The following is a 27,997-nucleotide window of genomic DNA, read 5'->3' as shown; positions in this document are numbered from 1 at the left end:
ACCATGTGAGCATTACGTCACTACAGTAAAGACGGTTTTTCGTCTCAGCCAATCAACGGACGCGCCTTGTGTTTAGACGTAGCTACAGTGAATGCTAAGCTAAATCTATTGGAAAATAAGGTGTTTCTTCTGCACAAACTGAAGTTTTGAAGATGCTGGTAAGCAGTTGTTCACTAATATATAAATGCTTTGTCAGTTAGCCCCCATAAAAGCAGCGGAGAGCAGAAATGGATAATAGAGTTACCGTCTACTCCTTAACAACCTGTTGAATACATGATATGAAGTCAAATCATTTGAGTTTAAAGCAACAACAACTCTGCGCGTGCAGTGTTGATTTCAGTTGAGTCCATTTAAACATGGATATTAACATTTATTTTCAGTGTTCTTCATAACAATCACCAATGTTCAAAGACAACAAGGGGTTGGTAGAGGATGTTTTCTCCTTAAGGAATCAGCTGCGATTGACCGAGAAAAACCTACAGTCAGTGGGGGAACAACTGAGGTGAGGCATTTCTCTCTTGAGAGTTGTTGTTCAAATGAATTGTGCGTTTTACATGACGACATATCTTTCAGATATGATTAAAAATGCATATATGATTCTGAGATTCTCTTTGCCACCATGTTCCTGTGTGTTTGTGTGAACAATTTATATTTACAAACTCTGAACAGGATATACATATTAAATATATACGTTACATGCATACAATCAAATCTCCAGTAATATATCTTTCATTAGTGTGCTTACTCAGACTCATATGCTCATAGTAGTAAGAAAGAAAACCAGTATTAAAGAAATAATAGCATATTCATTAAACATTTTTGTATTGTAATACAAAACAAACTTATTCTTTTCAAAGACGAAAGAATAGCATGTATGGTTTTTTAAAAGGATAGAGACTTAGACAAATTATCATCCATTAAAAAATAGTTAAGGATAAATAATAATCAGTCTCTGAACAAATTGTATAAAATTCTTTATATAATTTGTTAAGAAATGTATTATAAATTATCCATAAATAGATTTTTTTTTTTATTGGTGATGAAAAATCATTTTTACATTTATTTTCATTTGCTATGTTGCCTTGGCCCACATAATTTAAAATGTTGTTTGTTTGCTTTGTTTTGAAATGTTGATTGTTCTTTTTTTAATATTAATAATGTTTTTTTGTTACAGCACTACTGCTAGGTATTATTTTACTTGTCGTTGTATTAGCATTTCACTCATTTCAGTCGATCAGGAAATGACATCGTTGGTGAGGATAATAACAGGACTTTCGTGGATGGATTCCCTGGTCGTCTTACATTAGAAGACCTTCAGAAGCCTGATCCAGAATATATTCACTCAGAGCAGAGGACATGTGCACGTATATCTACCTGTGACTGCAGGGTAAGACACTAGATGCAGCAGATAAATGGACTGAAGTAGTGTCATCTTTTATATGCTTGTTCTTAAAATAGACCTGAAAACCTACAGATTTCAAAGGTTTTTGTCTTATTTAACATGTGTTTTTGTGTTTATATCTATAGTTAGACAGAGCAATGGAGATGGAGACGTCTGTTCTCAGGAGGAAGCTCAACACTATCAGGCAGGAGAACACTTCTTTGGTCATGGAGAACAGGCAGCTCATCGATGACATTGAAGCTGCTCAGCTTGAGTTAGCCAGCTCAAGGTCCAAGGTAATGCTCTTCACATAGCGATTGGTTATTATAGTGTTTTGTGGTACTGTGTTGAGTTATATAAGAGGGACACTACAGTTAAAAAGTTTGGGGTCGGTAAGATTTAAAAAAAAAATGTTTTTGAAAAGTCTCTTTTGCTCACCAAGGCTGCATTTATAGGATTAAAAATACTGTAAAAAACAGTAATATTGTGAAATATTATTGCAATTTCAAATAACTGTTTTCTATTTTATTATATTGTAAAATGTAATTTATTGCTGTGATGGCAGAGCTGAATTTTCAGCATCATTACTCAAATCTTGAAAGTAATTGATTCTTCAGAAATCATTCATATATGTGGATTTTGTGCTCAAGAAAATACTATGTTTGGAAAATAAATTCTACGAAGCTACTAAAGACACAAAAAAATATGAGATGGTAGGAAAACATTAGAGAGCAGATGGCTCTTTATTCTTTCCAATCGCTCTCAACTTACTTTGTCATACATCGATCTGTCTGTGCAGCACCACTTCAAGTTCTGGTGTGTTTGATTAGGTTTGGAGCTGAACTTTGCAGGAAAGTGGACCTCGGGGTTGGGGTCAGATTTGTCAGTTGCGTAGCCTTCAATAGAGGGACAGAAAACTCGGTTACGTATGTAACCCTCGTTCCCTTAGTACAGGGAACGGAGACGTGTCGTCGGGAGTTCCCTGACAAATTGTGATCCCAATTCATTAGGGAACTCCCCGACGACACGTTGGAGTTCCCAGGACGAAAGAGAACTCAGATTTTATCAAAAAGATCATTTGTTTTCTGAGGATGTAAGAGAGTCTCACAGGTTTGGAACTGCATGAGAGTAAATGATGACAGAATTTTCATTTTTGGGTGGACTATCCCTTTAAACTGAACTCCTTAGCAACATGCTTAGTAACAAGCTTTAAAGGATTAGTTCACTTTTGAAAAAACTTTTGCTGATAAATTACTCACCCCCATGTCATCCAAGATGTCCATGTCTTTCTTTCCTCAGTCGAAAAGAAATTAAGGTTTTTGATGAAAACATTCCAGGATTTTTCTCCTTATAATGGACTTCAATGGGAACCAGGTCCAACCGAGGTCCAAACGACAGTTAATAACAGTTTCAGATGCAGCTTCAAATGTCTTTAGACGACACCAGACGATGAATAAGGGTCTTATCATGCGAAACGATCGGTTATTTCAAAGCTTATTCCAAAAATGTAACTTTTCTAAGGACAAATGCTAGCCTTGTAATATATTGTGAGGCGCGTTTTCAACGTCACGTAATACGTAATTACGTTCAAAAGGTCACGGGCGACGTAGCCGGAAGTACAGAATCAAAATCGTCCGACATCGTTGTTTTACCTTTTAATTCCTTTTTTGTAAACGGCGTTTGAGTTAGTTTTCACGTTCAACCTATGCGTTCAACTTGTAAACACTCTGACTCTGTACTTCTGGCTACGTCGCCCGTGACCTTTTGGACGTAATTACGTATTACGTGACGTTGCAAACGCGCCTCACAGAATGGAGAAAGGCTAGCATTTGTCCTTAGAAAAGTTACATTTTTGGAATAAGCTTTGAAATAACCGATCGTTTCGCATGATAAGACCCTTATTCATCGTTTGGTGTCGTCTAAAGACATTTGAAGCTGCATCTGAAACTGTTATTAACTGTCGTTTGGACCTCGGTTGGACCTGGTTCCCATGGAAGTCCATTATAAGGAGAAAAATCCTGGAATGTTTTCATCAAAAACCTTAATTTCTTTTCGACTGAGGAAAGAAAGACATGGACAAATTTGGATGACATGGGGGTGAGTAAATTATCAGCAAAAGTTTTTTCAAAAGTGAACTAATCCTTTAAGCACCTTAATATCAGCATGAAATGAGAATTTAAAATTTTTGATCCATTGGTATCATAACTCGATCTTCCGGTGAAACAACTGATCTCTCTCTGGTTTCTCTCTGGTCTCTTCAAGTATTGTTCGCAGCTGATGGTTATTTTATTAACTGACTTTTTTTGTTGTATAGATCCGTATGTTGGGATCCACAGTGGGAGCCAGGACCTCCAGCGTGTCTTTCATGAAGGAGCAGATTCTGGGTCTAGAAGCAGAACTGGACACTCAAACCAAAGCTTTAGAGTAGGTACCACTTATAGCATCTTAAAAAAAATCAGATGCTTTTTCTATCATATATCTGGTGCAGCATATTCTTGTTTTTTTCAGGGCTGCAGAGCAGAAATTGGAAGAAAGCGAACAGACAGTGATGCAGAGTACCAGGCTGGCGGAGAAGCTCAGAGATGAGCTGAGAGTTGTTAAAGCTGAGTTGGCTGAAAGAACACGTCTGGGGAAACGGTATGAGATTAGTTATGCTAATGAAAACTTCACAGGCTAATTCATCTTGGGAGCAGTAATCTCTTTAAGCTGGAATTACCTCAAATGTACAAGAAGTCTTTTTGTGATTCTTGAAACGCCGCAGCTTAAAATTCCCTGAAAATTCTCTTTCAAAGTGCGGAGCAGCAGAGAAACCAAGCGCTCCGAAATGCAGAGAAGCTCACGGTCACCTTCAAGGAATACAAAGATGATGTTTCTGAAAAACTCAGGACGGTAATCTGACTCAAACTGATTCATATAAATCACTCTGTGTTCAGAGATATTACTTCATGTGACATGCGCATGTTCTGCATTGTTGAAGGTGTTGGAGAGTGAGGGCCAGCTGAAGGTCAGTCTGATGGAGTGTGACAGAGAGAGAGAGGAGCTGGAGAGGAAGTGTGCTGAGCTGGAGAGAGAGAAAGAGGGTCTACGTCACAATATCTGGTAAGAGAGGATTTCTTAAAGGGTTAGTTCACCCAAAAATGAAAATTAAGTCATTAATTACTAACCCTGTAAAAAGTATCAAAAAAGTTGCTCAAAAATTATTCTCATCGCTTGATAAACTTATAGTTGAGCCACTGTTGTCACATGGAATATTTAAACATTTTCTTTCTGGTCCGTCATGTTTCGATCCCTTAGGGTGCCTATGTAGCAGTGATCCACCTCTCAAATTTAATCAAAAATATCTTCATTTGTGTTCCGAAGATGAACGAAGGTCTTGCGGGGTTGGTACAGCATGGGGGTGAATAATTAATGACTTAATTTTCATTTTTGGGTGAACTAACCCTCTAAACTGATCTGTGTTGTGGACTATGAAGATCGTTCATATGATGGTTAATATAATGTCAATATTGTACACACTACAGTTGAAAAGTTTGAGATCGGTTCGATTTTTAAATATTTTTGAAAGAACTCTTTTATGCTCACCAAGGATGCATTTATTTGAAGGAAATACAGTAAAAAACATTAATATTGTGAAATATTATTGAAATTTAAAAGTTATTCTATTTAAAGTTGTTTCTATTTAAATATTTTTTAATGTAAATTTAATTATGTGATGGCAAAGTTGAATTTTCAGCATCATTAATCCAGTCTTCATTGGCTCATGATCCTTCAGAAATCATTGTGATATGCTGTTTGAAGAAACATTTCTTATTTTTAATGTTGAAAACAGCTGTGCTGCTTAATATTGTGAGTTCCGTGAAACATTTTTTTTTTGATGACAGAATAATTTTTTTTTGAATAAAAAAAATAAAAGAATAAAATGTTTTTGCTTTTACTTTTCATCAATTTAATGAGGAATCAAAAAATAAGACTACTTGCTGACCTCTGACTCAAAACAGTTGTGTATTTTTTGTTGAGGTAATTGATTATGGACACTTTTTAAGATCAATATTTCAGTATTTTAATGATAAGTCATTTTAATCATAAATCAAAATTTTAAGGTCAAAATGTTTATAGATGTACAAAAAGAAATTATTATCATAAAAAGTATTTTTGTCTTGTGTAAGGGTCAAAGACCCAGAACCAGATATGAAAAATGAAGACCTGGAGTCAGAATTATAAAAAATTAAAGAAAAGCTTTACTGAATATAGTTTGACGTTTCATCAGCAGAAGTCAGCTTCAAGACTCTCACATGAGTTTGTAGGCCGCCCCTTACATTTACAAAGATCACAGCAGTTATACCATTTCCAAGGTATAAGATACGTCATTGCGTACAGGTTGAATGATTCTAATTGGCTAAGAAAGAGATAAACACAGTAATCTTCCACACATATACAGATAGATGGAAGCATATCTCCATCGATTATGCCTCTGACACTCAGAGGCTCGTTATGACCTTCCAGGTCGCAGATTTGGGTTGCTGGGCGCCAGTAGGTCCAGAACAACAACTCAGTCAATCTCCAATAATGCCAGTGGTTCCTTAACCTGCAACCAAGAAGACTAACACACACACCATCCAAGGTTGGATTTGGCCAGGCTTTAACTATAATCAGGAGAGTCGTCTCAAAACATCAAGATAATGCCTTCCATCTCCCAAGGATAGCTGGTAAATTACATCAGCATGTCTTTAAGAATAGGATTTCACACACATATATATATATATATATATATATATATATATATATATATATATATGCTGAAGAGGCATGGGATTTTGACCACCCCTTCACTTGTTTTCCAGTATGAATATCTTAACATCCTGAAAACAATTTACCTGAATATCAAAGAATATTAAGATTTAATTTTCAAATTTTCAGCAAAATTCACTCAAAATATTTGAAAACAGAATAAAGTTTTTACGTTACTGTGACAATCAGTAGATTTCGCAACGATACACATATCATCTACTATGGTCATCACCCAAAAGAGCCGATCACTTGACGAGTTATCCGCTTCTAGCCTGATTGGAAAAGGTAAATTGCTCATGTTAGTTGTTAATGGTGTTTCTGTTCTCTGATCAGTGAGCTGAAGGAGGTTCACGGCCGCTCTGAGTCTCTCTCCGCTGAGCGTGTGCAGCTGCAGTCTCAGGTTCAGCAGTTCTCAGATCAGCTGAAACAGCTGCAGAGGGAGCTGGCTGAGAAGGAGGCGCAACTGCAGGAGGTGGCGGGGCTGAAGAGAGAGAACGAGGACTTGCGGCTCCTCACGGCCTGTCAGGAGCAGAGGGTGGCTCAGGCCCACAGAGAGAGAGAACAGGACAGAGTCGAACTGGCCAGCCTAGAGAACATACTGGACTTACTACATCTGAGAGAGGTGCTGGAATCCACACACATACACACACACCTCATGTTGACTTTCCATAGACATACTGATTTTTATACTGTACAAACTGTATATTCTATCCACTTACACTAAACCTACCCCTAAACCTTAGGGATTGTTAACACGACACCATTTTCAACTAAAAACGGAAGACTTTGTATGTGTTTTGGCTGTTCTTTTTTATATGACAACGGCATTTTGGTGGCATGAAAACGCAAACTTTGGAAAACTGTTTTTGAAAACGACACCCTTATCATCTCTGTGTAAGCTACAAAAATGTGAATCTGTGAAAACTGTGATGTCATGCGCATGCATAGGCTATTACATGTTTATTAGTCTATTGGCTTTTTTTCAAATTGAAAGGATACAGATACAGGTGGAACTCGAAAAATTAGAATAGCGTACAAAAATTCATGTATTTCAGTAATTCAAATTAAAAGGTGAAACTAATATATTTAGTATATATAACTATATACCCATGCATGCTAATACTTTTCAGAGGGCTGACATTTTTGTATTTAAAATCAAACTTTTCCGTTTTTAGCACATCGTTGTCGTGCAAACTAGTATGATTTATAAGCTGTTTTCCTCATAGGGTCCAAAAATGTCCCGATAAGGTTTTTGGTATTTACTTTGTGGGAACATTTTGTCCCCATAAGTAGGGCTTACCAGGCCACACACAAAAGCACAAAGACTTAATCTTAATAAAATGAATTACCTTTACAATTTAATGTCATTGTGCACATTTAAAGGGATAGCTCCCCTAAAAATTTAAATCCTGTCATTTACTTACTCTTATAATGTTGTTCCAAACCTCTATGTATTTGTCTTCAAGGTAATGAACAAAAAAAATATTCATGCATTGAAAGTCATTAGGGTCTAAAACATCATTGGACCCCACTGACTTTAATTTTATGGACAGAAACAGTTCTTATAATAATTCTTCAAAATATCTTCTTGGCTGTGGAATGACTTTTGTTTCAGAATCGGGAAGGTGCACTGTGCGTGAACCCTTGTTTGCTGTCTGCACTATCTTACACAAGCACCACTGAATCTCTCAAACACAAACCTGGTGAGCATCTAACTCAGAACAGGATACTGCTGCCTTCCTGAGATTTATCAGGATGTATTATCAGATGTATTTTCCTGGGTAAACTTTTGCTTTAACCTCTCCCCTGTTCATGTAGGTGAGGGCTATCAGAAGCTGTTGGCGGTGCTTCAGACGGTTGATAGGGAAAAGACCCGGCAGGCCAGTGCTGCTCAGGGGCTACAAGAGAGACTGACAAGAGCCCAGGAGGAGATCTCTTCCCTCCAGACCTCTATCACAGAGAGATCCGCTCACTACCAGCAACTCCACAATCAGCTCCTGGACAAGGCTACTCAGGCCACCTCCTTAGAGAAAGAGGTAAGCCTCACATCAATTGAATTCTGCCGGGTACTGAGTGCCCTGTAACAGTGTTTACTTCCTTTTTATTCACATATTCATATGTTTTTAAACAATTCAAACAACTTTATTAGTGAAAAAACTGTAATGGGATTGCAGATTCAAGAAGTTGCCATCTAAAGTATAGGGCCCAAGCATGTTTATTTTAAAGTTTTTTTTTTTAAAAATAAGTTTATTATATTTATCTAATTTATTAAATAATGATTTAAATCAATATACACTGCTCAAAAAAATAAAGGGAACACTAAAATAACACATCATAGATCTGAATGAATGAAATAATCTTATTAAATACTTTTTTCCTGTTTTTACTTTTTAAGTGTTGTTTAAGTGTTCCCTTTATTTTTTTGAGCAGTATATATATTGATTTAAATCAATATTTAATAAATTAAATCAATTTAATAAACTTATTAATCATGTTTATTTTAAAGATTTTTTTCAATATAAGTTTATTAAATTGATCTAATTTATTAACTATTAATTTAAATCAATATATATATATATATATATATATATATATATATAAATCAGCCACCCTGCTCTCTCAGATATCGGCATCAGCCATCAAAAAACCCATATCGGTCGACCCCTTTTTGTATCATGTTCCTTGTTTGTGAAGGGCGATGAAATCTTCTCTTAATTTTTTGGACCATAGTTTTGATTTTAACTTGCAGTCAAACGTGATACTCATGAAACCTAGTCAGTTCAGATATTACATGTGTTCTAGCTCAAGCACACTTGGTGCAACTAATGAAGCCCTTAATTATTTGCATCAGTTGTGCTTGACAACAACTTTTTTTTTTTCAGATTTGTGGTGTTGTGAGGGATTCTATTCAGGGGGTTAGGAATATTTTTTTTAAGTCAGAAGTTGCATTTTCAGTTAAATTTAGGGAAACCACTTGAAATATTTGTTGTGTTAAGCTATTTGAATAACTTTTGTTTGATTTGTTCATTGCAAACAAGATCTGTAAATTTAGCCAATAAAACTGATTTGCAATGGGGTTGAATCATTTTGATTGCAACTATATATTAATATAAATAATATTAAGTTTAAAAAAGTTTTAAATACAATATTACTGTATTATATTATACATATATTATTCGATCAAATAAATGCAGCCTTGGTGAGCATAACAAAGTTTTTTTCAGAAAGATTGCCAATTGTTTTAAATCTGCTAGAATTGTGGTGAGTTATTCTAACTGACTGATCAAAAGTTGTGTGTTTTTTTAGCTAAAAAAGAAGAGTTCGCGTATAACTGTCCTGGAGAAACAGCTGCAGGAGAAGAGTGCTGCTTATTCACAGACTGTAATGAAGACTGGCCAGATTGAACAAGACCTTATGGTAACATATATAACAAATGCAATATCACACATAAAACAAACAGCGATTTTTAAGATATAATCTATCCTGTTGTCTGTACCTGTGTTAAATTAGGAAAAGGCCAGCAGTATCCAGCACTACCAGTCAGTCTTGAACAAGAAACAGAGGGAATATCAGCAGACTATAGAGAAAATCAAGAATGCACATTCACAAAAATGCAGAGAACTGGAGGATAGAATAGAGGTGGTACGTATGCAATTCTTGCATTTATTAATTAAATTCCACTTCTGCATGTGTAAATCCTGTGATTGTAATAAAATGTGTGTGTTTTTTTTTTTAGCTGCAGTTGTCTCTGGCTCAGAAACAGACTGAACTTGAGGAGCTAGAACAAAATGTGACTGATTTTCACTCAGAGAAACAGGAGTCACAGCAGAGAGCCAGTCTTCTGCAGACTATTATAGATCAGCTCACTGAGGTCAGAACTCGCCCTTCATGCAAACTCATCCCGCTGGTGGGCTTCAAAAGTCTGAGACCACATTGAAAATTGAGAATTTGTTTTCATTTACATTTTTTATACTATTTCTTGGTCAACAATCAGTCATTTTGTGATATTGATCATGTGACTTTTTGTATAGAAAGTCAGATGTTTTTGCTTCCAGTGTAGCACAAGATGTTCTTTGGCTCATTATCAGATCGTGCTGGAGTATATGATCATCAGGTTTTACACGTCATATTGATTTGTATTGAAAAAATATAAGTATTAAAGAGGCCATATGACTCTTTTAAATAATCTTGTTTTCCTTTCACGTATCTGTTTGTGCATGTATGCCGTCTACAAAGTTACGAAGCTCATTGTCTCCCACAAATGGAGACAACAGATCTAAATGCCAGATATCACTTCCACAAACGTCTACGTCACAATGTTAAGTATTAGCATAATGCCTTCCCAGAAGCATATGCAAAGAAAGAAGTGATGGTTTAATGAATTATAGCATTGTTGTGATTGTGGTAAGGGGCCTTTCATTTCTGACACATGCTTGAGTTGTTTGGCCAAGGCTTTGTAGAAACCCCCACTCATTTAGAGCATTTCAGACAGACAGGAAATAGAGGTGCTGCAATAATGAACAGTATCCGAAATATGTTTTTTTTTTACATGAACCTATGTTAAACTATTGTACTAACCCCCAATAGATAAAATAGTGACCTTTTCAAATAGCATCATGTTATATACTATGATTCATATGGCCTCTTTAAATGTAAAAGACAAAATATAAGCAATTTTCTTTTCCTCAGACTTTTGGACACATCTGAATCACTTTATCAATGATGCGAGTTTGTGTAAATCTCTTACTGAGTATCTTTCTGTTCCCTGGGCAGGATTTTGAAGCAAAATCTAAATCCAGTGAAGAGACACTCAGAAATGTCAAAGAGGAAGCTGCTGACTCTGCTTCAAAAGTGAGACTGACTAACCATTTTTGTGTTTTGTTGTCTGCTCAGCACTATGATGAACAGAACAGGCCGTTTGTTGTTATATTGCTTTGTCTAAAGCAGGGGTTCTCAAAGTCTATTGTGATTATGACAAAGATACTTTTTTTCTAAATGTATTATTAAAGGAGTAGTTCACTTTAAAAAAAACTTTTTGCTGATAATTTACTCACCCCCATGTCATCCAAGATATCCATGATCCATGTCATTGTTTCTTCAGTCGAAAAGAAATTAAGGTTTTTGATGAAAACCTTCCAGGATTTTTCTCCATTTAATGGACTTCAATGGGAACCAAACGGTTCAAGGTCCAAAAGACAGTTTCAGTGCAAACTGCAAACTGTTCAAAGGGCTTTAAACGATTCAAGATGATGAATAAGGGTCTTATCTAGCAAAACGATCGCTCATTTAATAAATTAATAACAAAGTTTAAGTCTTATAAGCTCAAATGGTCGCCTTGCTCTGTACTGTGATGTGCATTCGTGACTCTCCTGTTCGAACTCGTTCATCAAAATGAACAAATCTTTTTTCGTGTCACAAATTGACTCGGAAAAAGATTTGTTCATTTTGATGAATGAGTTTGAAAAAGGAGAGTCACGAACGTGCATCACAGAACAGGGCAAGGCGACAATTTGAGCTTATAAAAGTTTATTATTATTTTTTTAAATGAGCGATCGATAAGACCCTTATTCATCGTCTGGAATCGTTTAAAGCCCTTTGAAAAGTTTGCAGTTTGCACTGTAACTCTCATTTGGACCTTGAACCGTTTGGTTCCCATTGAAGTCCATTATATGGAGAAAAATGCTGGAATGTTTTCATCAAAAACCTTAATTTCTTTTCGACTGAAGAAAGAATGACATGGACATCTTGGATGACATGGGGGTGAGTAAATTATCAGCAAAAGTTTTTTTTTAAAGTGAACTACTCCTTTAACTGAAGTGTTGAAATATTTTTATTTTTATTTTATTTATATAATTAAATAATTTTAAGCCCCTGTGGCTGCCTTGGATGTTAGTTGAGAACCACCGGTGTAAAGAAATTCATATACCACGATGACAAATTTCAGTAATACTTTACAATAAGGTTCCATTTGTAAAATAAAAAAAATTGGATCTGTTAATATGATTTAATGGATCTGAGTCAACAATTAAACTAACAATGAACTATTATTTTTATTAACCAACGTTAAAAAAAAAAGATGAACAAGATTAATAAATACTGTAACAAATGTATTGATCATTGTTAGTTAGTTAACTAAAGGGACTTTAACTAAAGGGTCTCATCCGAAGGACGGTCCTCTTTGACAGTATAGTGTCACTATACTGAGGCCAATACAGACCACAGGGTGAGCACCCCCTGCTGCCCTAACTAACACCTCTTCCAGCAGCGACCTGGTTTTCCCAGAAGGTCTCCCATCCCATCCATGTACTAACCAGGCTCAGCCCTGCTTAGCTTCAGTGGGCAACTATTCTTGGGCTATAGGGTGGTATGGCTGCTGGCTATGACTTACTGACCTTATTGTAAAGTGTTATCCAAGTTTCTTGCATGAAGTAATCATTCTGACTTCAATGAAATTAAAATGCTGCCACAATGTGCTGCCACAGTCGACAAGTACATACTTAATGTTTAACATGTAAAGGGGATTTTATAGAACAAAAACTAATTAAAATTAGATTTGTTGCTTTATTGCGCCACACTTGGTGTGGACTCTGGTAATGTATGTCTTGATCTTTCCAGTTGAGGAGCCTGCAGACAGAACTGACCTCCTGTAAAGAGGCGCTGAGTCATTACCTCCAGAAGATGGAGGAGGTGAAGAAACATCAGGAGAAACAGCTGGAGCTGAAGAACAGTGAGGTCAGTCCTTGGAACTGGGCACTTCCTCTTCCTGTCTTCCTGGAAGTGGACATTATTTAAATGACATTAAATGACACTTGTTGGTTAATGTATGACTTAATGATGTATGTTTATCAGCTGTCACAGCTGCAGGAAGAGCTGAGGAGGAAATGTGTGGCTTATCAGAGCTCCAGTGAGGAGAACCTGCAGCTACAGCAGTCCATGCAGAACCAGCACACCATGCTGCAGGAGAGCACGTCACGCATCGCACAGCTGGAGGAGAGCCAGAGTCAGCTGCAGAGCCAGGTACACACACACACCAGGGTTCCCATGGCCGTGGATAACCCAGAAATATCTGGGAATTTTTTATGTGGTTCGAGTGCAGTTTTTGTCCGATGCTTTGATGTAGATCTGATCGAAACAGGAAGTCTGGTAGGACATTTACAAGAGCTTATCGCTCTTATATAGCGAATAGCATTTTGTTTACAACCAGGGTTTCCGCGGGGCATTAAAAAGCATTAAAAGTCATTAAATGGATTTTGCGAAAATTAAGGCCTTAAAAGGCATTAAAAAGCATTAAATTTGATTCTTACAGGCATTAAATTTTTATATAGTTTTGAAGAGAATTTTATACAAATTTATTTGAATATAGCCTTCATAATTAATAATTTGTATTTGCGCTCGCAAAATATGTACGTTAGTATCGAATGTAAAAAATAGGTTAGTATGATAAACACGCGGAACCATTTTGGTAATTGCTTCCGGCCGGAGCAAAATTGGCGTGATTCAGAGGTGACGCGGGCATTTTGCACAGCAGTGGACAGGTCTGAAACTACTGAAAAATGGGAAAGTGCAAATTTCAGCAGAAGTGGCTGGAAAATGAAGATTTCAAGACATGGTTGCAGCCCGTTGCTGGTAAACATGAAGGATTTAGCCGCGTTTGCAAAAAAAGGATTTAAGTTGGGGACAATGGGCGTCGGCGCCGTAAAATCACACATGCAGTGTGACGGCCACAAATCGGCGCTAAGAGTCAAACAGCAATCAACGATGCCTAATTACTTTGGTGTGACCGACAAATCTACAAGTAACGTTACGACGACAACAGATGCTGTAGTCACCAACGTTTGTGGAGCAATATTTAAAAAAAACAAAAAAACAATTGTGTGTGTGTGTGTGTGTATATATATATATATATATATATATATATATATATATATATATATCCGTGGTTAGTCATGGGTCGTGTATGGCATTATTTTTTTTTTAAATGGCATTAAAAAGGCATTAAATTTCATTTGAAGATACCTGCAAAAACCCTGTACAACACAGCCCAGCGAAGAATTTGACTGCTTGTCAAGTCAGTACAATCTCAGTAGTAAATCTTTTTAAAATATATATTGTGAAAAATAAATAAAAAATTTGACTCTCCCAAATAGCAATATGTAGCTGATTAAATATTTCACAGGAGAGTATCATAAATATATATTTAAATACATTAAAAAAAAAAAAATATATATATATATATATATATATATATATATATATATATACACACAGGTATATATATATATATACAGGTAAAAATATTTGTGTGAATATTCCTGTGAAATATTTGATCTAATTTGTTTACAAATCTAATTTGTGTGCAAATTGTTCTTTTGAGTCAATTATTTTCAGTTCTTAATGAACTAGTTCACAGTATGGTCTGTATGATAAACTAATAAGTTGTTCTAAACCAGAATGATTTTTTAATTTTTATCCTGTAATCACAAACGACTGTAAAAGTCATTGAAATTAATTGATTAGGCATGCAAACACACACACTTATCTTGAGAAAGTTTTGCCATAGAATTCAATTGCTTTCCAATATCGCTGTTTACTTATAACTGACTAACCCTAATGAATCACAAATCAGGCTTTACTAGTTTAGATTAATTTTTTCTTTTGAATTAGGCATTTTGTCAAATTTGGGCATTAAGTAATCGATTTTAACATTAATTATTATTAAAATAATGTTTTATGTTTTTATTTTGTAACAGTACGTGTGACTATCCATACGTCTGGGTTTGCATTTTGCATAGGAAATAAATAGAGAGTGAGCTATTTGATATTTAGGTCACAGGTCAGATTTAGGTCACATTGATAGGCTTCACATTTAGGTCAGACATCGCATATAGCCTGACTAGCAGACACTGTTTATTGTGAGAAACATGAAACTATACCATCACTTCTGATTGGAGTAAATGATCACACACCACATCAAACATAATATTCACTTCTGTCTGATCATTTTTGCATATTAAGCATTCATTGTCCTGATCATTAAATGTTGTCCTTATTAATGTACGATCAATGAATAATGGAGTCATTCATGTGTGTGAAGATGTGTATAGCTGTGCCTCAGGGTTGTTCTTCTCCAGTACAAAACAAGCTTCTTTTCCATTAGAAAACTGTTTGTACTGAACCTTCAAAGGAGTAATTAAACTTTAAAGTCAAAGTTGACTCATTTACAGTTTTTAAAACACGTTTTTGCTCTTATTTAAACTATTAATTGAACATTTATAATCAGATCAAATGTAAAAAAATAAAATATAAATATACATTATATATTTATAATGTACATGATATACATATATATATATAATTACATTAAAATGTATAATATTATTATTTTTTTTAATTTATCCATTTAAAGCAACACTAAAGAACATTTTTGCTAGATAAACAGCGAGCGTGAATGCAACAGTAGGTTGCGGTAAGTTCATTTGTTTATGACAGCGGTAATGGACAATTCCACTTCCAACCTGTAGGGCGACCGCAGAGGAAAAGTTCTTTAGTGTTGCTTAAACAAACCTTCATTTGGTAATGGCTTCTTCCTGGTATTTAGACATTAGATAAGATATGCAAATGGTCTTTGGTAACTTTTTATAATGTTTCTTCTGAGGGTTTAAAATCACTTTAAGGTCTCTACTTTAAATTAAAAGATTAAATGGCTCTGAAAGAAAGAAATTTCAGATGCATTTTGACCACAGATGTAATACAACACCATAGACTTACAACAAGATCCAGAACTCTGTTGTATATAAAGGAATGTCCTTAAGAAAATTCTATGAACATTTTTTGGTTGTATATTGTCTGTGGAGTTGTGGTGTTGCAATGAAAGACTGTAACACCACAGACAAATTGCAAAAACATGTTAGACAATAATCCCATGACCTTTCTGCCTGAAAGACTCATCTCATCTGTGCAGATAGTGGGATAACATCTACTGATCGCCTACAGGTGTCCCAGCTGGAACAAGATTTGGAGAAGGAGCGCACTGCCTTGTCTCAGGCTCTGAGGAGAAGGGAGAGAGAAGTGGAGGAGGCCACCCAGGAGGTGCAGAAGAAAGACAGACTGGCTGCCGAGCTCTCCGGCTCCATAACGTGAGACCAATTCAGTTCCTTTATTTACCTGATTTAGGCCTGTCATGGGCAGCTGACTCCCAAAATTTTCATACTCTTTAAAGGTATGAAAATTTTCTACATTTTCTACATTTTCATACACTCCGACTTTTTGGGACTTTAGCTTATTCACCATATCCCCCAGAGTTAGATAAGTCCATGCATACCTTTTTCATCTGACGCACCCAACGCTAGCCTAGCTTAGCACAAAGACTGGATGTAAATGGCTACAGCTAGCATACTAATTCGCAAACATTTTCCTATTTACATGTTGTGATTTGTATAGTCAGAGTGTACAAATAACAAGGTCATATAAGACACGGCCCTCTTTTAACCGTATAAATATTGGGAACTATATTCTCAGAAGGCGAAGCACTGCTACTTGGGCGGAGTGATAACCGCAGCACTTAAGACGCACCGTGGTTAGGAGCAGAGAATTCGTTCAGAGTTGGAGTAATAGAATCTTTTACTCTACTATACTAGAGAGTAAAAGCATAGTTTACACAATCATGGGTGTTCGCTTTATTGTTCGCAAAGAGCTGCGCAAGAGCTGCGACAAACAGGTAATACCATAATGTAAATTTCTGTGTGCTGGTTTGTTCACAGCAACCCTGATTGGTTTCCAGTGGTACTTTTTATACATTTCTTTTCAGTTTTTTTTTTCCGATGTTTGCATTAACCTTTGTCAAATTCTTAAATGTATTCAGTAAATTTAGTTAGAATAATGAGACACTATTGGCTGTTTCCAATAAAATGAAATCGGTCTACAATCCATTTTTTGCACTGCAGAAGTGGCACATAAGCTTCATTTGACGTGCCATTTAGATATGGGAAAGCAGACAAAATTGTGTTAAAAATGTCTGTGATTTCGATAGTTGGACAGCTAAATAAAGTAGGCATCCAAAGTAGGCTGAATGGTAATGGGTGCAGATGCGAGGTACATAAATATTTCTTAAATAATCAGCTAAAATTTCTCTGGCACAACATTCAACCCGAAAATACTCATATGACCTTTGCAATAACTCCGAAGCTATTCAGTTAAGGTAAAAAACTGCAAAGAGCTGCTTTAATAAACGCAAGTTTACTATCGCTCGCTATAGTGCCAAAAACGTAAAAAATAAAGCTCCGCATTGATAAAGCCTCACAAATAACTTGCAAGTATTGAGGCCCCAGACAGCAGTCATTTAGTAATTTTTTACATTTTGCATTTCAAATAGGGCCAATATATGCTTCTCCTAGGCTTACGTCTTTAAATTACAAAGGGCCTACTGATGTTTTTGTGATCGTATAGGCTATTATTTGTGCATAAACATATCTGGTTATAATATACATACAGTTTGTTTGAAAACAAACATATTTTGTCATCCTTGCTGCAAGCTTACAAGAGCGATAATATCATTAAATATGAAGGGGGGCCCTAAAACATTTTTTGGGGAAAAAGGGGGCCTCGGACCAAAAAAGGTTGGGAACCACTGTTCTAGTAGACAGAGTAATGAAATCATGTGCAGGCATGCCATCTGATAATACATCCAGAGACGCATTGCTTTTTCTAGACACAACAAAAGTAGGACATCTGTCTTGTCCCGAGGGTGTCTCTTGAGATGATCTTATGACTGCTCCATGGCTTTAGAGCCTTTGTGTCCGTAGACACTCCTGCTGCACTCCTCCTGTATATATACTGCTAACTGTGAGCTATCATCACTGAGGAAGAAAGCCCTTCACGTATTGGCTGATCACGTATGACCACTAAACTAGACCACTAGGATTTTCTGTCCTTTCTAACGTCAGTTTTGTCCTGACAGCATTTGGACAAATGTAAAAGCACTGAGGAAAAGATAGTAATGTTAAGCTGTGTTTGTTTTTCAGGCAGCTGAGTTCAGAGATGAGCAAGTGTCGAGTGGAGCTGTCAGACATGGAGCTGGAGCTGTTGCGTCTGAGGAGAGACAGCAACGCGAAAGAGTCTCAGCTCAATCAGATGGAGGAGACACTCAAGGAGACCAGAGGCTTGCTGGATAAGAAGAGCGAAATGGGTATGCACTGCAGCTTCAGTGAGCAACAACAAATAATGGGCATAAACTTTTATGCTTGAGTTTATCAAAAATTATTGGTCTCTTTTGTACGGTCCACATGTCAACAGACCTTCGACGGACACTGGGGTTTTGCAGACCTCACTTTGCGAAATGCTCACCCAAAGTTTGCTGTTTGAACCCCACACAAGGGGGATCCATAATTCTGTTATTCTGTTCCATTCTATTCTATTCTATTCTATTCTATTCTATTCTATTCTATTCTATTCTATTCTATTCTATTCTATTCTATTCTATTCTATTCTATACGACTCTGAGGAATAATAGTCTTATGTTTTCTTGCCTATGTGTCCCAGTTATGGACCTTGAAGAGAAGCTCCACCGCAGTGAGACGGACAGGAGGAACTCGCTGCAGCGAGCGCAGTTGATGGAAGGACAGTTGCAGGAGGTGCGTGGAGAGCTGACAGACACCCTGGACCACCTGCAGGAGCTGAGAGACGTGCTACAGCGGACGCAGCTGACGTCAGACCAGCGGAAAGCAGCCATTGATAAACTGGCTGCTGAGCTCAGGTGAGCTGCTCCACCTCTTCGCTGTGACTGCTGGGAAATCACAGCAGTCGGTCCATCACTGGATACTGAGCACCTCTGAGGTTTCTTACAGCCTTACTCATGTTTGGCTGAGGAAAACCTAAGTTGAGCACTTTCTGTTGTTGCTTGAATGCCTCTGAAATTGATTATTATGGATCTCTAAATGCCCCATAACACAAGTTTTTTTTAAATCACCTTCATACCACTTTGTACATACCATATGGGATGCACAAAAGGACAATATTCCCTTGTTAATACGTGCTGATGGTTACATCCGGTTTTGATGGCTTTTCTTTCATTCTTGATAAATTCATTTTTAATCTGTCTCAGTAGAGTAGATATGTATAAAGTCATTCCAGTTTCCTTTTATTTCCTAAACCCAATTTCCAACACTTCATAAATGTTTATATGTATAAATCTAGTACATGCACTTTAAATACAAAAATGCAAACACACATTGTGATGCTCTGATATATTAATTGTCTAATACTATTATTTTAATTGTAAATATGAGCAGTGTTATAATTTACATTTCATTGTTTTTACTAATCAGTGTTATATATTATAATTTGATAAACATAATTTTATTGGTTTAGATTTAACTAGGTTCTCTAGCTTTACTTTAAATGCTGTAAAAAGTGTTGTAAATGATATTTTATATACTACCATTCAAAAGTTTGAGAATCCTGAAAACCTTCTGTCACTTTTTCCACAAAAATAGTAAACTGTTTAACTGTTTTAAAAATTGATAATAATCAGAAATGTTTCTAGATCAGCAGTTCTGAAGGATTATATGACACTGAAGACTGGAGTAGTGATGCTGAAAAAAAAACAGCATTGTCTTTACAGGATTAAATTATATTTTAAATTATATTGAAATAGAAAAATGTTTATTTTACAATATTTCTGTTTTCACTGTATTTTGATCAAATAAATACAGCATTGGTGAGCAGAAGACCCCTTACTTACTGACCCCATACTTTTGAACGGTAGTGTACGTAACACATATGTAACATGTTTTTGCTCTTTTCTTTTTTTTTTTTTTTTGCTCATGACTGCATATGTCTGTAATAACCAGAGGAAGAAAACTCAAACACTTGTTCCGTTATTCAGAACAACATCAGTTTTAAAATGATCACTGATAAGGTTTTCATGTATTCATGATTATAACAAACACACACATTCACAACTCAACCCCACCCCCAAAATGTTCAATCAAGCCGTAACAAAACAATAGTGACTGTGAATTGTGTCATCATGAATATTAATGGTGTTGAAAGGTGCCACAGTTACCAGACCTACACCTCATCTGCTTACACAAAATCTACTAAAATCAAGTGGTTTCTTTATTACTCGTACAATAGACACTATGTCATGTATTTTTTTTGTCATACGTTTATTAAGTGTTGTCCTATGTTCCTCATGTTACATATTAGACTGAAAACAGAACTAAATTTGTACTCAGTCACATCGTAAATTCTGTTTAAATAGACCTTATTCACAGCAGCACCATCTTTGATTTTTAACAGGAATGAAAGCGAGGCTGTGAGGGATTGACATGCATCTCTTTAGTGGGTTGTACTGCTATTAAATGTGTTTATGGATTGTTCTGCTGACGAAACAATGCAAAAATATGTTTCTGACAAATTCCAGTTGACAAAAAAAAAAAAACAGACAATATGATCTGTGTAAAATTATAAGTGATCTAAGAGCTTTATACAGCTTTTTAAAGCGGATCCCTTTGAAAACACAGCATGTGCATCACTCACTTTCATACCGGTCATGGTGCTGGTCTGAATAAGGTCTATTAGCAGTGGTTTTCGGTGTCTGTGACTGTTGGTTTGTTAGCAGGGTTGCGAAATGCATTTTATTATTAATATTTTTTACTTCATTGAACAAATTCAAATCCTCATGTTGCACATCTATACTTTTATTAATGTGACAACTGGCCACAAGTTAAAAGTGAAGAGTGTTTTCTACACCAAAAGCAACTGATAAAATTACCGTTTATATGCCGATTCGTCAAACAATCCCCATCAGTGATTAGTCAAATGAACAGGAAGTCCTGTCTGGCCAGACATAATGCTCAAACAGATACTTGCATATTTCTAGATACAGCTATAGTCTTTTCAAATGGGATTGGAAAGAGTATTTTGAACCTTTGCCTTTTAACTTTGTTCTAATCATAATGCAAAGAATAAATGAAAAAATATGAATCGTTATCTCCTTCATTGGATGTGTTTCCAGAGAGAGTCAGAGGGAGCTGGAGGAGAGGAACAATGAAGTGCTGGATCTGGACACTGCTCTGAAAGAGAGACAGGGGGAGCTACAGCAGAGAGCGCAGCTGGTACCACTCACAAACATGAGCAAAATATCCTTTACAGCCACGTCTCAACTCTACTAAAGCACTGTGTTGTCTTTTCAGTTGGGACAGCTGGATGTGGCCATTAAGGAGCACAAGCTGGAGATGGAGAAGAAGGTGGAGTATTTACAGGAAGCTCTGGAGAAGAGCCAGAATGAGTTAAGGGAGAAAGACCAGCAGGTGAGTCATTGAGAGTGACCATTGATGGGTTTATTAATGGACAAAAATAAACAGATGAGGTCCCACTGCTCTCTGTACAGATGCAGTTTCTGACGGACAGGATGGAGATGCTGAAATCACAGCTGCAGGTTAAGGAGGACATTGAGAAGGTAGGGCACATGCTTGAATTATTATAGGAAAAATGTTAACGGGATACTTCACCTCTGGAAAGATGAATGTGCATTTAAAATACCGCTTTATTTTTTTTATTTACACAATATTACGTTTCCTAAGTGAGATCCAACCCTATAGCGGCTGTAGACAACGCAAAACAAAATTTGCAGCCACGAGGGAGTAAACACTGAGAGACGGAAAACACTGCGACCCACAAAAACTCAGTTCCACTCAGCGATCCAAGTTCACTTGTTTATTGTTTCCACACGTAAAAATACAAAGGGTACTGCAGTTACCAAGTCATAAAAGTGCTGTGTCAGTGCGAATGTGCGGTCAACAGAAAGTGTTCACTCCCAGGCTCGCTCCCTCTCTCTGTCAAAGCCCCATTGACCCAGGTGAACAGGTGTAGCAAACAAATAGACCACTATCACTTCCGCCCGAACCCCGGTGGACACGCCCACCACCTACAATCCGAGTGCAGTGAATATTATGAATGAGACCATAAACATAGACACATGGGAGACTTACAGGTGGCTCTTAGAAACCCTCTAAATCCCTGTATGGTGTGCAGCCCATCTGAGCCACATAAGTCTTGCTGGAGGAAATGTGAACAATGAAATGTTAAATAAACAGAAGTAACAGAGTTACAACATTAAACTCTTGCTATACAGAAATTAAACAATACTAACTTGGTTGTGTAACACTAACAAGATCATCAGTTATTTCATCGTATTTTGTCATTCTGACAAACAATAATTTTATCAAACCTAGAACTAACACTTTTTCTGAAAGTAATCTAATGTATGCAAAGTCTGTTTTACACTGTATGATCTAAAGAGCACTGAAAGGTTGATGAGAAAGACTTACAAGACTCATTTTTATTGTGTATGTGTATCAGGGTGCTCTGGAGCATGGCCAGCAGCTGCGTGTGTATCGTGAGCAGCTCCAGAAGACGGTGCAGGAGTTACAGGGGGCACAGACACGCTGTGACTCTCTGAACAGACAGATAGATCAAGTCACCCAGCAAGCACGTCAAAAGGTGAAACATCTGCAACTTCGAACACGTTTCAAGTTAATTTACATTCATATGTATCCATTAGGGTTTTCCAATCGAGTGGAACAATTTCAGTACAATTTATAAACCGGTTGTGGGCATTTTCGCATTGATGGAATGGCAGCGTGATCAGCCAATTGCATCGACGAAGAGGCACGTCCTGACCTTTTGTGCTTTTTCACCTTTCACCGTTTATTTTGTCATTCATTTCTATGCAAATTCTTGATTTGATTATGCTTAATAAGCCAACAATGCATGTTGTCATGTAGACCTGTAAAACCATTTCCTTTTATTGTCGGCTTTTTACAATAAACCAATCGACAGCTAGATTTTTGCCCATTACCTCTGCATGTAAACTCCTTTACCTACACTACCGGTCAAAAGTTTTAGATTGGTAAGATTTCTTATGTTTTTAAAAGAAGTCTCTTCTGTTCACCAAGGCTGCAATTATTTGATAAAAAAAAAACAAAAACAAAAAACAGTAATATTGTGAAATATTATTACAATTTAAAACAGCGGTTTTCTATGTTTGTTTATGTCTATGTTTTCTATGTTTCTAAATTTACTGCATCATTACTTCAGTCCTTAGTGTCACATGATCTTACAGAAATTATTATAATATGATGCTCAAGAACAAAAGCAGTTTTTTAAATTTTTATTTCAGGATTCTTTGATGAATAGAAAGTTCAAAAGAACAGAATTGATCTGAGATGGAAAGCTTTTGTAACATTAATTACTACCATTCAAAAGTTTGGGGTCAGTAAGAATTTATTTTTTTATTTTTGGGGGAAAGAAATTAGAAAATACTTTTATTCATCAAGGATGAGTTAAATTGATCAAAAGTTACAGTAAAGACGTTTATAATGTTAGAAAAGATTATATTTTAAATAAATGCTGTTCTTTTGAACTTTCTATTCATCATAGAATTTTGGGGGGAAAATGGTACACGACTGTTTTCAACATTGAAAATAATAATTTATGTTTTTTGAGCATAAAATCAGCATATTAGAATGATTTCTGAAGGATCATGTGATACTGAAAACTGATGTGTAATCAGCAACAGTAATGATGTTGAAAATTCAGCTTTCAAATTACATTTTAAAATATATAGAAAACAGTCATTTTAGATTGTCATAATATTTCACAATATTACTGTTTGCCATTTTTTTATCAAATAAAGCAGCCTTGGTGAGCAAAAGAGACAAACATAAAAAATCTTACTGATCTAAAACTTTTGACCGGTATCATCTTTTTGAAGTGTGCATGTGTAATATGTAACAGGAAAGCATCCTAACCGCAAATTTAAGTGCATCTAACCATAGCAAATGTTTCGCTGTAGGGGAGGAGAAAATGTATTAACTCCAACTCTTTCTTGACCCAAGAAATCATAAAAATGTGCGAAAAAGAAGAGGTACAGTCGTAGAAACTGCAGACATAAGAGAATATTAGTCTGTATAAGTTTCCTACTGACATTAGAATCCTCTGGAGTTTTTAATGCTTTATTTAACCTCACAACTCATGTGATATATAGAATATTCACAGTGGAATTTATTTTTGTTGTGCTGATTATTTGCATCTACTTTGTTTTGAGCATATACCTGCTCAGACAAAATGCCCGTAATCTCACACCTAAATCACCTGGCACTTTATAAGAACATGGTTGTGTATGATGTAACATCACAATTTGTGGCTTGGCGACACATTAGTCAGAAAAAGTACAGAGCAGATTAAGTGAAAGTTCGCTTTGTTTTCACGACACGTCTCAGTTTCTTGAGTTCTCTCAGAGAACTGTTTTTTAACCGGCTTATTGTTTATTGTAGGAGAGTGAAGTTCATCAACTGCGAGATGAGATGTGTGCGATGGAGAAGCGCTTTACACAAGCTGAGGTCAGACTCCAGGCCACCATTACTGCCCTGCAGCAGGAGCTTGAACAGCAGAGAGAAGAGCATCACAAAGAGGTTCAGAGAAACAAAGTTTGTCTCATAGGACAGTTGAGCTGGTTTGCCGGACCTAACCTTCTCTCTTTGCCTCCCAGCTTTCAGATGTGCAGCAGACGCGTGGGCAGCTGCTGAAGGTGTCGGATCAGATCTCCAGCAGCCTGCGAAACTCTCAGGAGCAGCTGAGCCAGTGGCTGCAACAGGCCCGGGACCAGCTGGAGGAAGCCAGATCTGCCTCTGCTCGCCTACACGCCGAGCTTCACAGCAAAGAACAGCTCCTGCAGAGTGCTAATGAGAACCTGCTCATCAAGGTACATGACTCACTGTGTGGTGTTTTAAAACCTCCAGACAACATTTTCATATTACATCCAAATTGCATATCCATCCATTCTCCAAATCATTTGTCCAATGTCGGGTCTATCCCAGCATCACAGGCCGATGGCAGGGAAACAAACTTATTCGATGGCCAGTCTCAAATCAAACATTTTACTTGTAAAAACAATTCATACCAATAGTTACAGTATGAGGGAAGTATATGTACAAGCAGCACTAGCGCTGCACGATTTGGAATTGCCGTTTTTAGGGATGCACCGAAATGAAAATCTAGGCTGAAACCGAAAATTCAGGATGCCATTCGAACGACGGTAAACTGTAAAGCCCGGAATACACCAAGCCGAATCTTGTCGCCTCTCGTCCGATCTCATCAGAGTAAAAAGCTGCACTTGAACACACTGAGAGAACTACAGGCGACTGTCGGCTATAATGTGTGATCTGCATGTAATGAGCCAACTGTCTATTTCTGCAGATATATTAGTCTGTATTCGTCATTCAAAAAGGAAAACCGACGCTGCCGGCTGCAGATACACATACCGTAAACAAAGCAGCACATGCTTACCGTTTTGAATATTAATCCTGCTGAACACTTCTTTATTCCACTCCGCTCATGTTAATATTGAAATATTCGCCAAGGAACACTCAGGTAAGATGATGTAACATAAGAACAGCCTTCTATCTGTACCGTTTTGACTTCTTTGCTTGCTGTTTTGCTTTTATTCTCGTGCACTGACTCTTTCACTTGGCTGAACAGCCAATCAGAGTTCTCTCTTTCCCCGACGGCCCGATGTCGAATCAGGCGGTACAAAGCCGACGAGGACCAGTGTCAGCCGACGGCACGGAACCGTGCGGAACACACCGAGGAAACTTAGTCGGCCGATGCACTAAAACTGGCCGACCGTCGGCTTGGTGTGTTCCGGGCTATAAAACAGAATGTATATCTACTATGTATGTCCTTTTTTTGCCCACCCTTTTTATTTGACTGTAAAACATTTTCGAAAACCATTAAGGATGGGAAACAACAAAAACAGGTAGGAGTCCCACTAGGTTCTGTGTATGAATTTCAGTAACTCTTGTCCTTTCTCTGTTTTTTTGTAGGAGTCTGAGATCACACGTCTTCATGCCAAACTCTCCAGCTTGGAAAGGGCCTCAGAACTACACAATATCACACTTCGTCACAAACCCAGCACTCCTCCCCCACTCTCGCCTCCTCTCAAAGACTCGATTCTTCACTGCTCCCCATCCCCCTCCCATAAAATCTCTTCAGCACGTTCCAGCCTCTCCTCCTGGCACAACACCTTTTCTGATGCCTCTCTGGAGCTTTCGGACAGTTTGAAAGCCAGTGTGCAGGCTGCACTGCACCCGCCCCCCTCCCCAGACCAGGCCTGGCAGGGTCTAAGCACCCATGAGGCCACCTCCACTACAGACATGTCCTTTAATCCACTCACATATATGCTGGACCCAGAGGAACCAGACTTAGAGTCTCTGTCAGGTATGCTGAGGTTTGTGAACCAGACTCTGGCCCTTCAAGAGCAACAATCCCTCTGTGACACCAGCATTCATGATACAGGCAAGTAACATAACTGCATATAAGCATATGTTTTTTTTTTTTACATTTAGAATTTGATTAGTTTACCCAAAAATGAAAGTTCTGACAAAATTTTTGCAACAGAAAAGTGTATAATTTTGTTTTGTTCCCCATTGACTTTCAGTATGTGCATAAACATTAAAGTTCACATCCGCAGTGATAATTAAAGGTACAATATGCAAGATTATTTCGCCACCAGGGGTCGCTAACCTCTTACAATAACAAAGGCGTATATTAATGACGTATATTCCGCATTATGCGGAATTATGGATCTTGTCGTCAAGCTGATGGATCTTTTATGGATGAGTGAATACAATGATGTTTTAACATGACTAGTATGAAGCAGGGCGCGATTGCTAGACGTATACCAGCGCCACACACAATGCGAGTCCCGCGGATATAAAGTATAAAGGACATTTAATTCTACCGAACTGCACGCTGAATTACTCACACAGGTCAGATTATTAGAGGAATTAAACTTTAGGGTAACACAGCACTGCTTCACTTGCTCTAACAGTTTCACTATCACACTAAACGGCATTTGAGTGTGTTGAATGTTAGTTAGGTTGTGTGTTGGCTGTATGAGACTAAGCTAGATTAACATTAGAGAATAACATACAGATCGTATTCTAACGTTTCATCATGTTGAACTATATATCATTGATTAGTTTTATATACATTGATTTGCTCACCTGTTTGCTCAATTAACATGCAACACTCGCATCTGTCAAGTCGAAGTTAGTCGCGGACGTGGAGCTCTCGGCATCTCGAAAGATGTTAATCTTCGTCTTAGTCCTCTTTTTCCCATAATGTTTGAACAAAACCCTGCTAGGGACGCTCACGCTGTTGAGCACGCATAACGGGCATAACCGACCCAATTGTCCACGTCTGTCGCCATGGTTACTATGGCAGTACAAGGTCAAACCTGGCGGAAACCACGTGTAACGCGGATATGGCGTTATTCACTCCTCACCCCTGCTCACACGCCCCGTTTCCTTGGTTAAAAATCTCAATTTTCTCACGATTTACAAATAGTTGGGAACATTTGGGATATTGTAAGTATTTATCAACTATACAAAATATGTAACATTGGCCTAGTGTTTTTTGGATATTTTACTGCAAAAATCCTGCATTTTGTACATTTAATTGACAACAAATTTACAGACATGGAACTAATCTTATCTGAATAAGTCATGACTTTTCACTTCACACACCTACCTTTGACTATAGGTGCAAGCACCACTATTTAGATACTTATTTGGCATTTTTTTTATGACAATCTTCTACTTTTCCTACAGGAACGTAATGAGGGGGCTGCTATACTGCATCTGTCCTTACAGGAGAACAGACCAACATTTCAATTTCCTGAAGTCTTTACAGAATAACTGCATAAACATCCAAAACAAGCAGATTCATTCATTTTGCCCTGAGCTACTAGATTAATATTTGCTT

The 27,997-nt window shown here is 37.1% G+C and overlaps 1 protein-coding gene across 3 annotated transcripts; it reads left to right on the top strand.

Moving 5' to 3' along the window:
- Window positions 1-41: 41 nt before the first annotated feature.
- On the top strand, window positions 42-27,997 carry ccdc18 (coiled-coil domain containing 18). 3 transcript variants are annotated; one of them, XM_039675755.2, is made up of 28 exons: window positions 42-158; window positions 381-502; window positions 1,231-1,387; window positions 1,528-1,677; window positions 3,696-3,805; window positions 3,890-4,018; window positions 4,174-4,270; window positions 4,359-4,480; window positions 6,503-6,791; window positions 7,785-7,872; window positions 7,988-8,205; window positions 9,476-9,586; window positions 9,680-9,811; window positions 9,906-10,040; window positions 10,943-11,020; window positions 12,785-12,901; window positions 13,019-13,186; window positions 16,163-16,305; window positions 18,190-18,353; window positions 18,707-18,920; window positions 21,186-21,285; window positions 21,364-21,480; window positions 21,561-21,629; window positions 22,532-22,672; window positions 24,508-24,645; window positions 24,723-24,935; window positions 26,056-26,527; window positions 27,844-27,997. In XM_039675755.2, exons 2-28 carry the CDS (start codon window positions 402-404, stop codon window positions 27,849-27,851), a joined length of 3,981 nt encoding a protein of 1,326 aa, XP_039531689.2. In that variant the 5' UTR covers window positions 42-158; window positions 381-401; the 3' UTR covers window positions 27,852-27,997. The 3 variants fall into 3 exon arrangements, with proteins under 3 accessions (XP_039531689.2, XP_088987522.1, XP_088987521.1); XM_089131395.1 differs by lacking the exon at window positions 27,844-27,997 and having other exon boundaries at window positions 51-158; window positions 449-502; window positions 1,214-1,387; window positions 26,056-26,921; XM_089131396.1 differs by lacking the exons at window positions 21,186-21,285; window positions 21,364-21,480; window positions 21,561-21,629; ... (3 more) ...; window positions 26,056-26,527; window positions 27,844-27,997 and having other exon boundaries at window positions 18,707-18,924.

Source organism: Pimephales promelas, chromosome 5 (assembly GCF_988280905.1).
Source record: "Pimephales promelas chromosome 5, fPimPro1.hap1.1, whole genome shotgun sequence".
Lineage (NCBI taxonomy): Eukaryota > Metazoa > Chordata > Actinopteri > Cypriniformes > Leuciscidae > Pimephales > Pimephales promelas.
This window is presented reverse-complemented; position numbering and strand designations above follow the sequence as displayed.

What these genes read in the sequence shown, in the direction of transcription:
- ccdc18 (XM_039675755.2), top strand. Translation starts at nt 402, where the DNA reads ATGTTCAAAGACAACAAGGGGTTGGTAGAGGATGTTTTCTCCTTAAGG. An exon ending in TTAAGGAGGACATTGAGAAG is followed by an intron (nt 21,630 to 22,531) that starts GTAGGGCACATG and finishes TATGTGTATCAG; the next exon opens with GGTGCTCTGGAGCATGGCCA. An exon ending in GAGAAGAGCATCACAAAGAG is followed by an intron (nt 24,646 to 24,722) that starts GTTCAGAGAAAC and finishes TTTGCCTCCCAG; the next exon opens with CTTTCAGATGTGCAGCAGAC.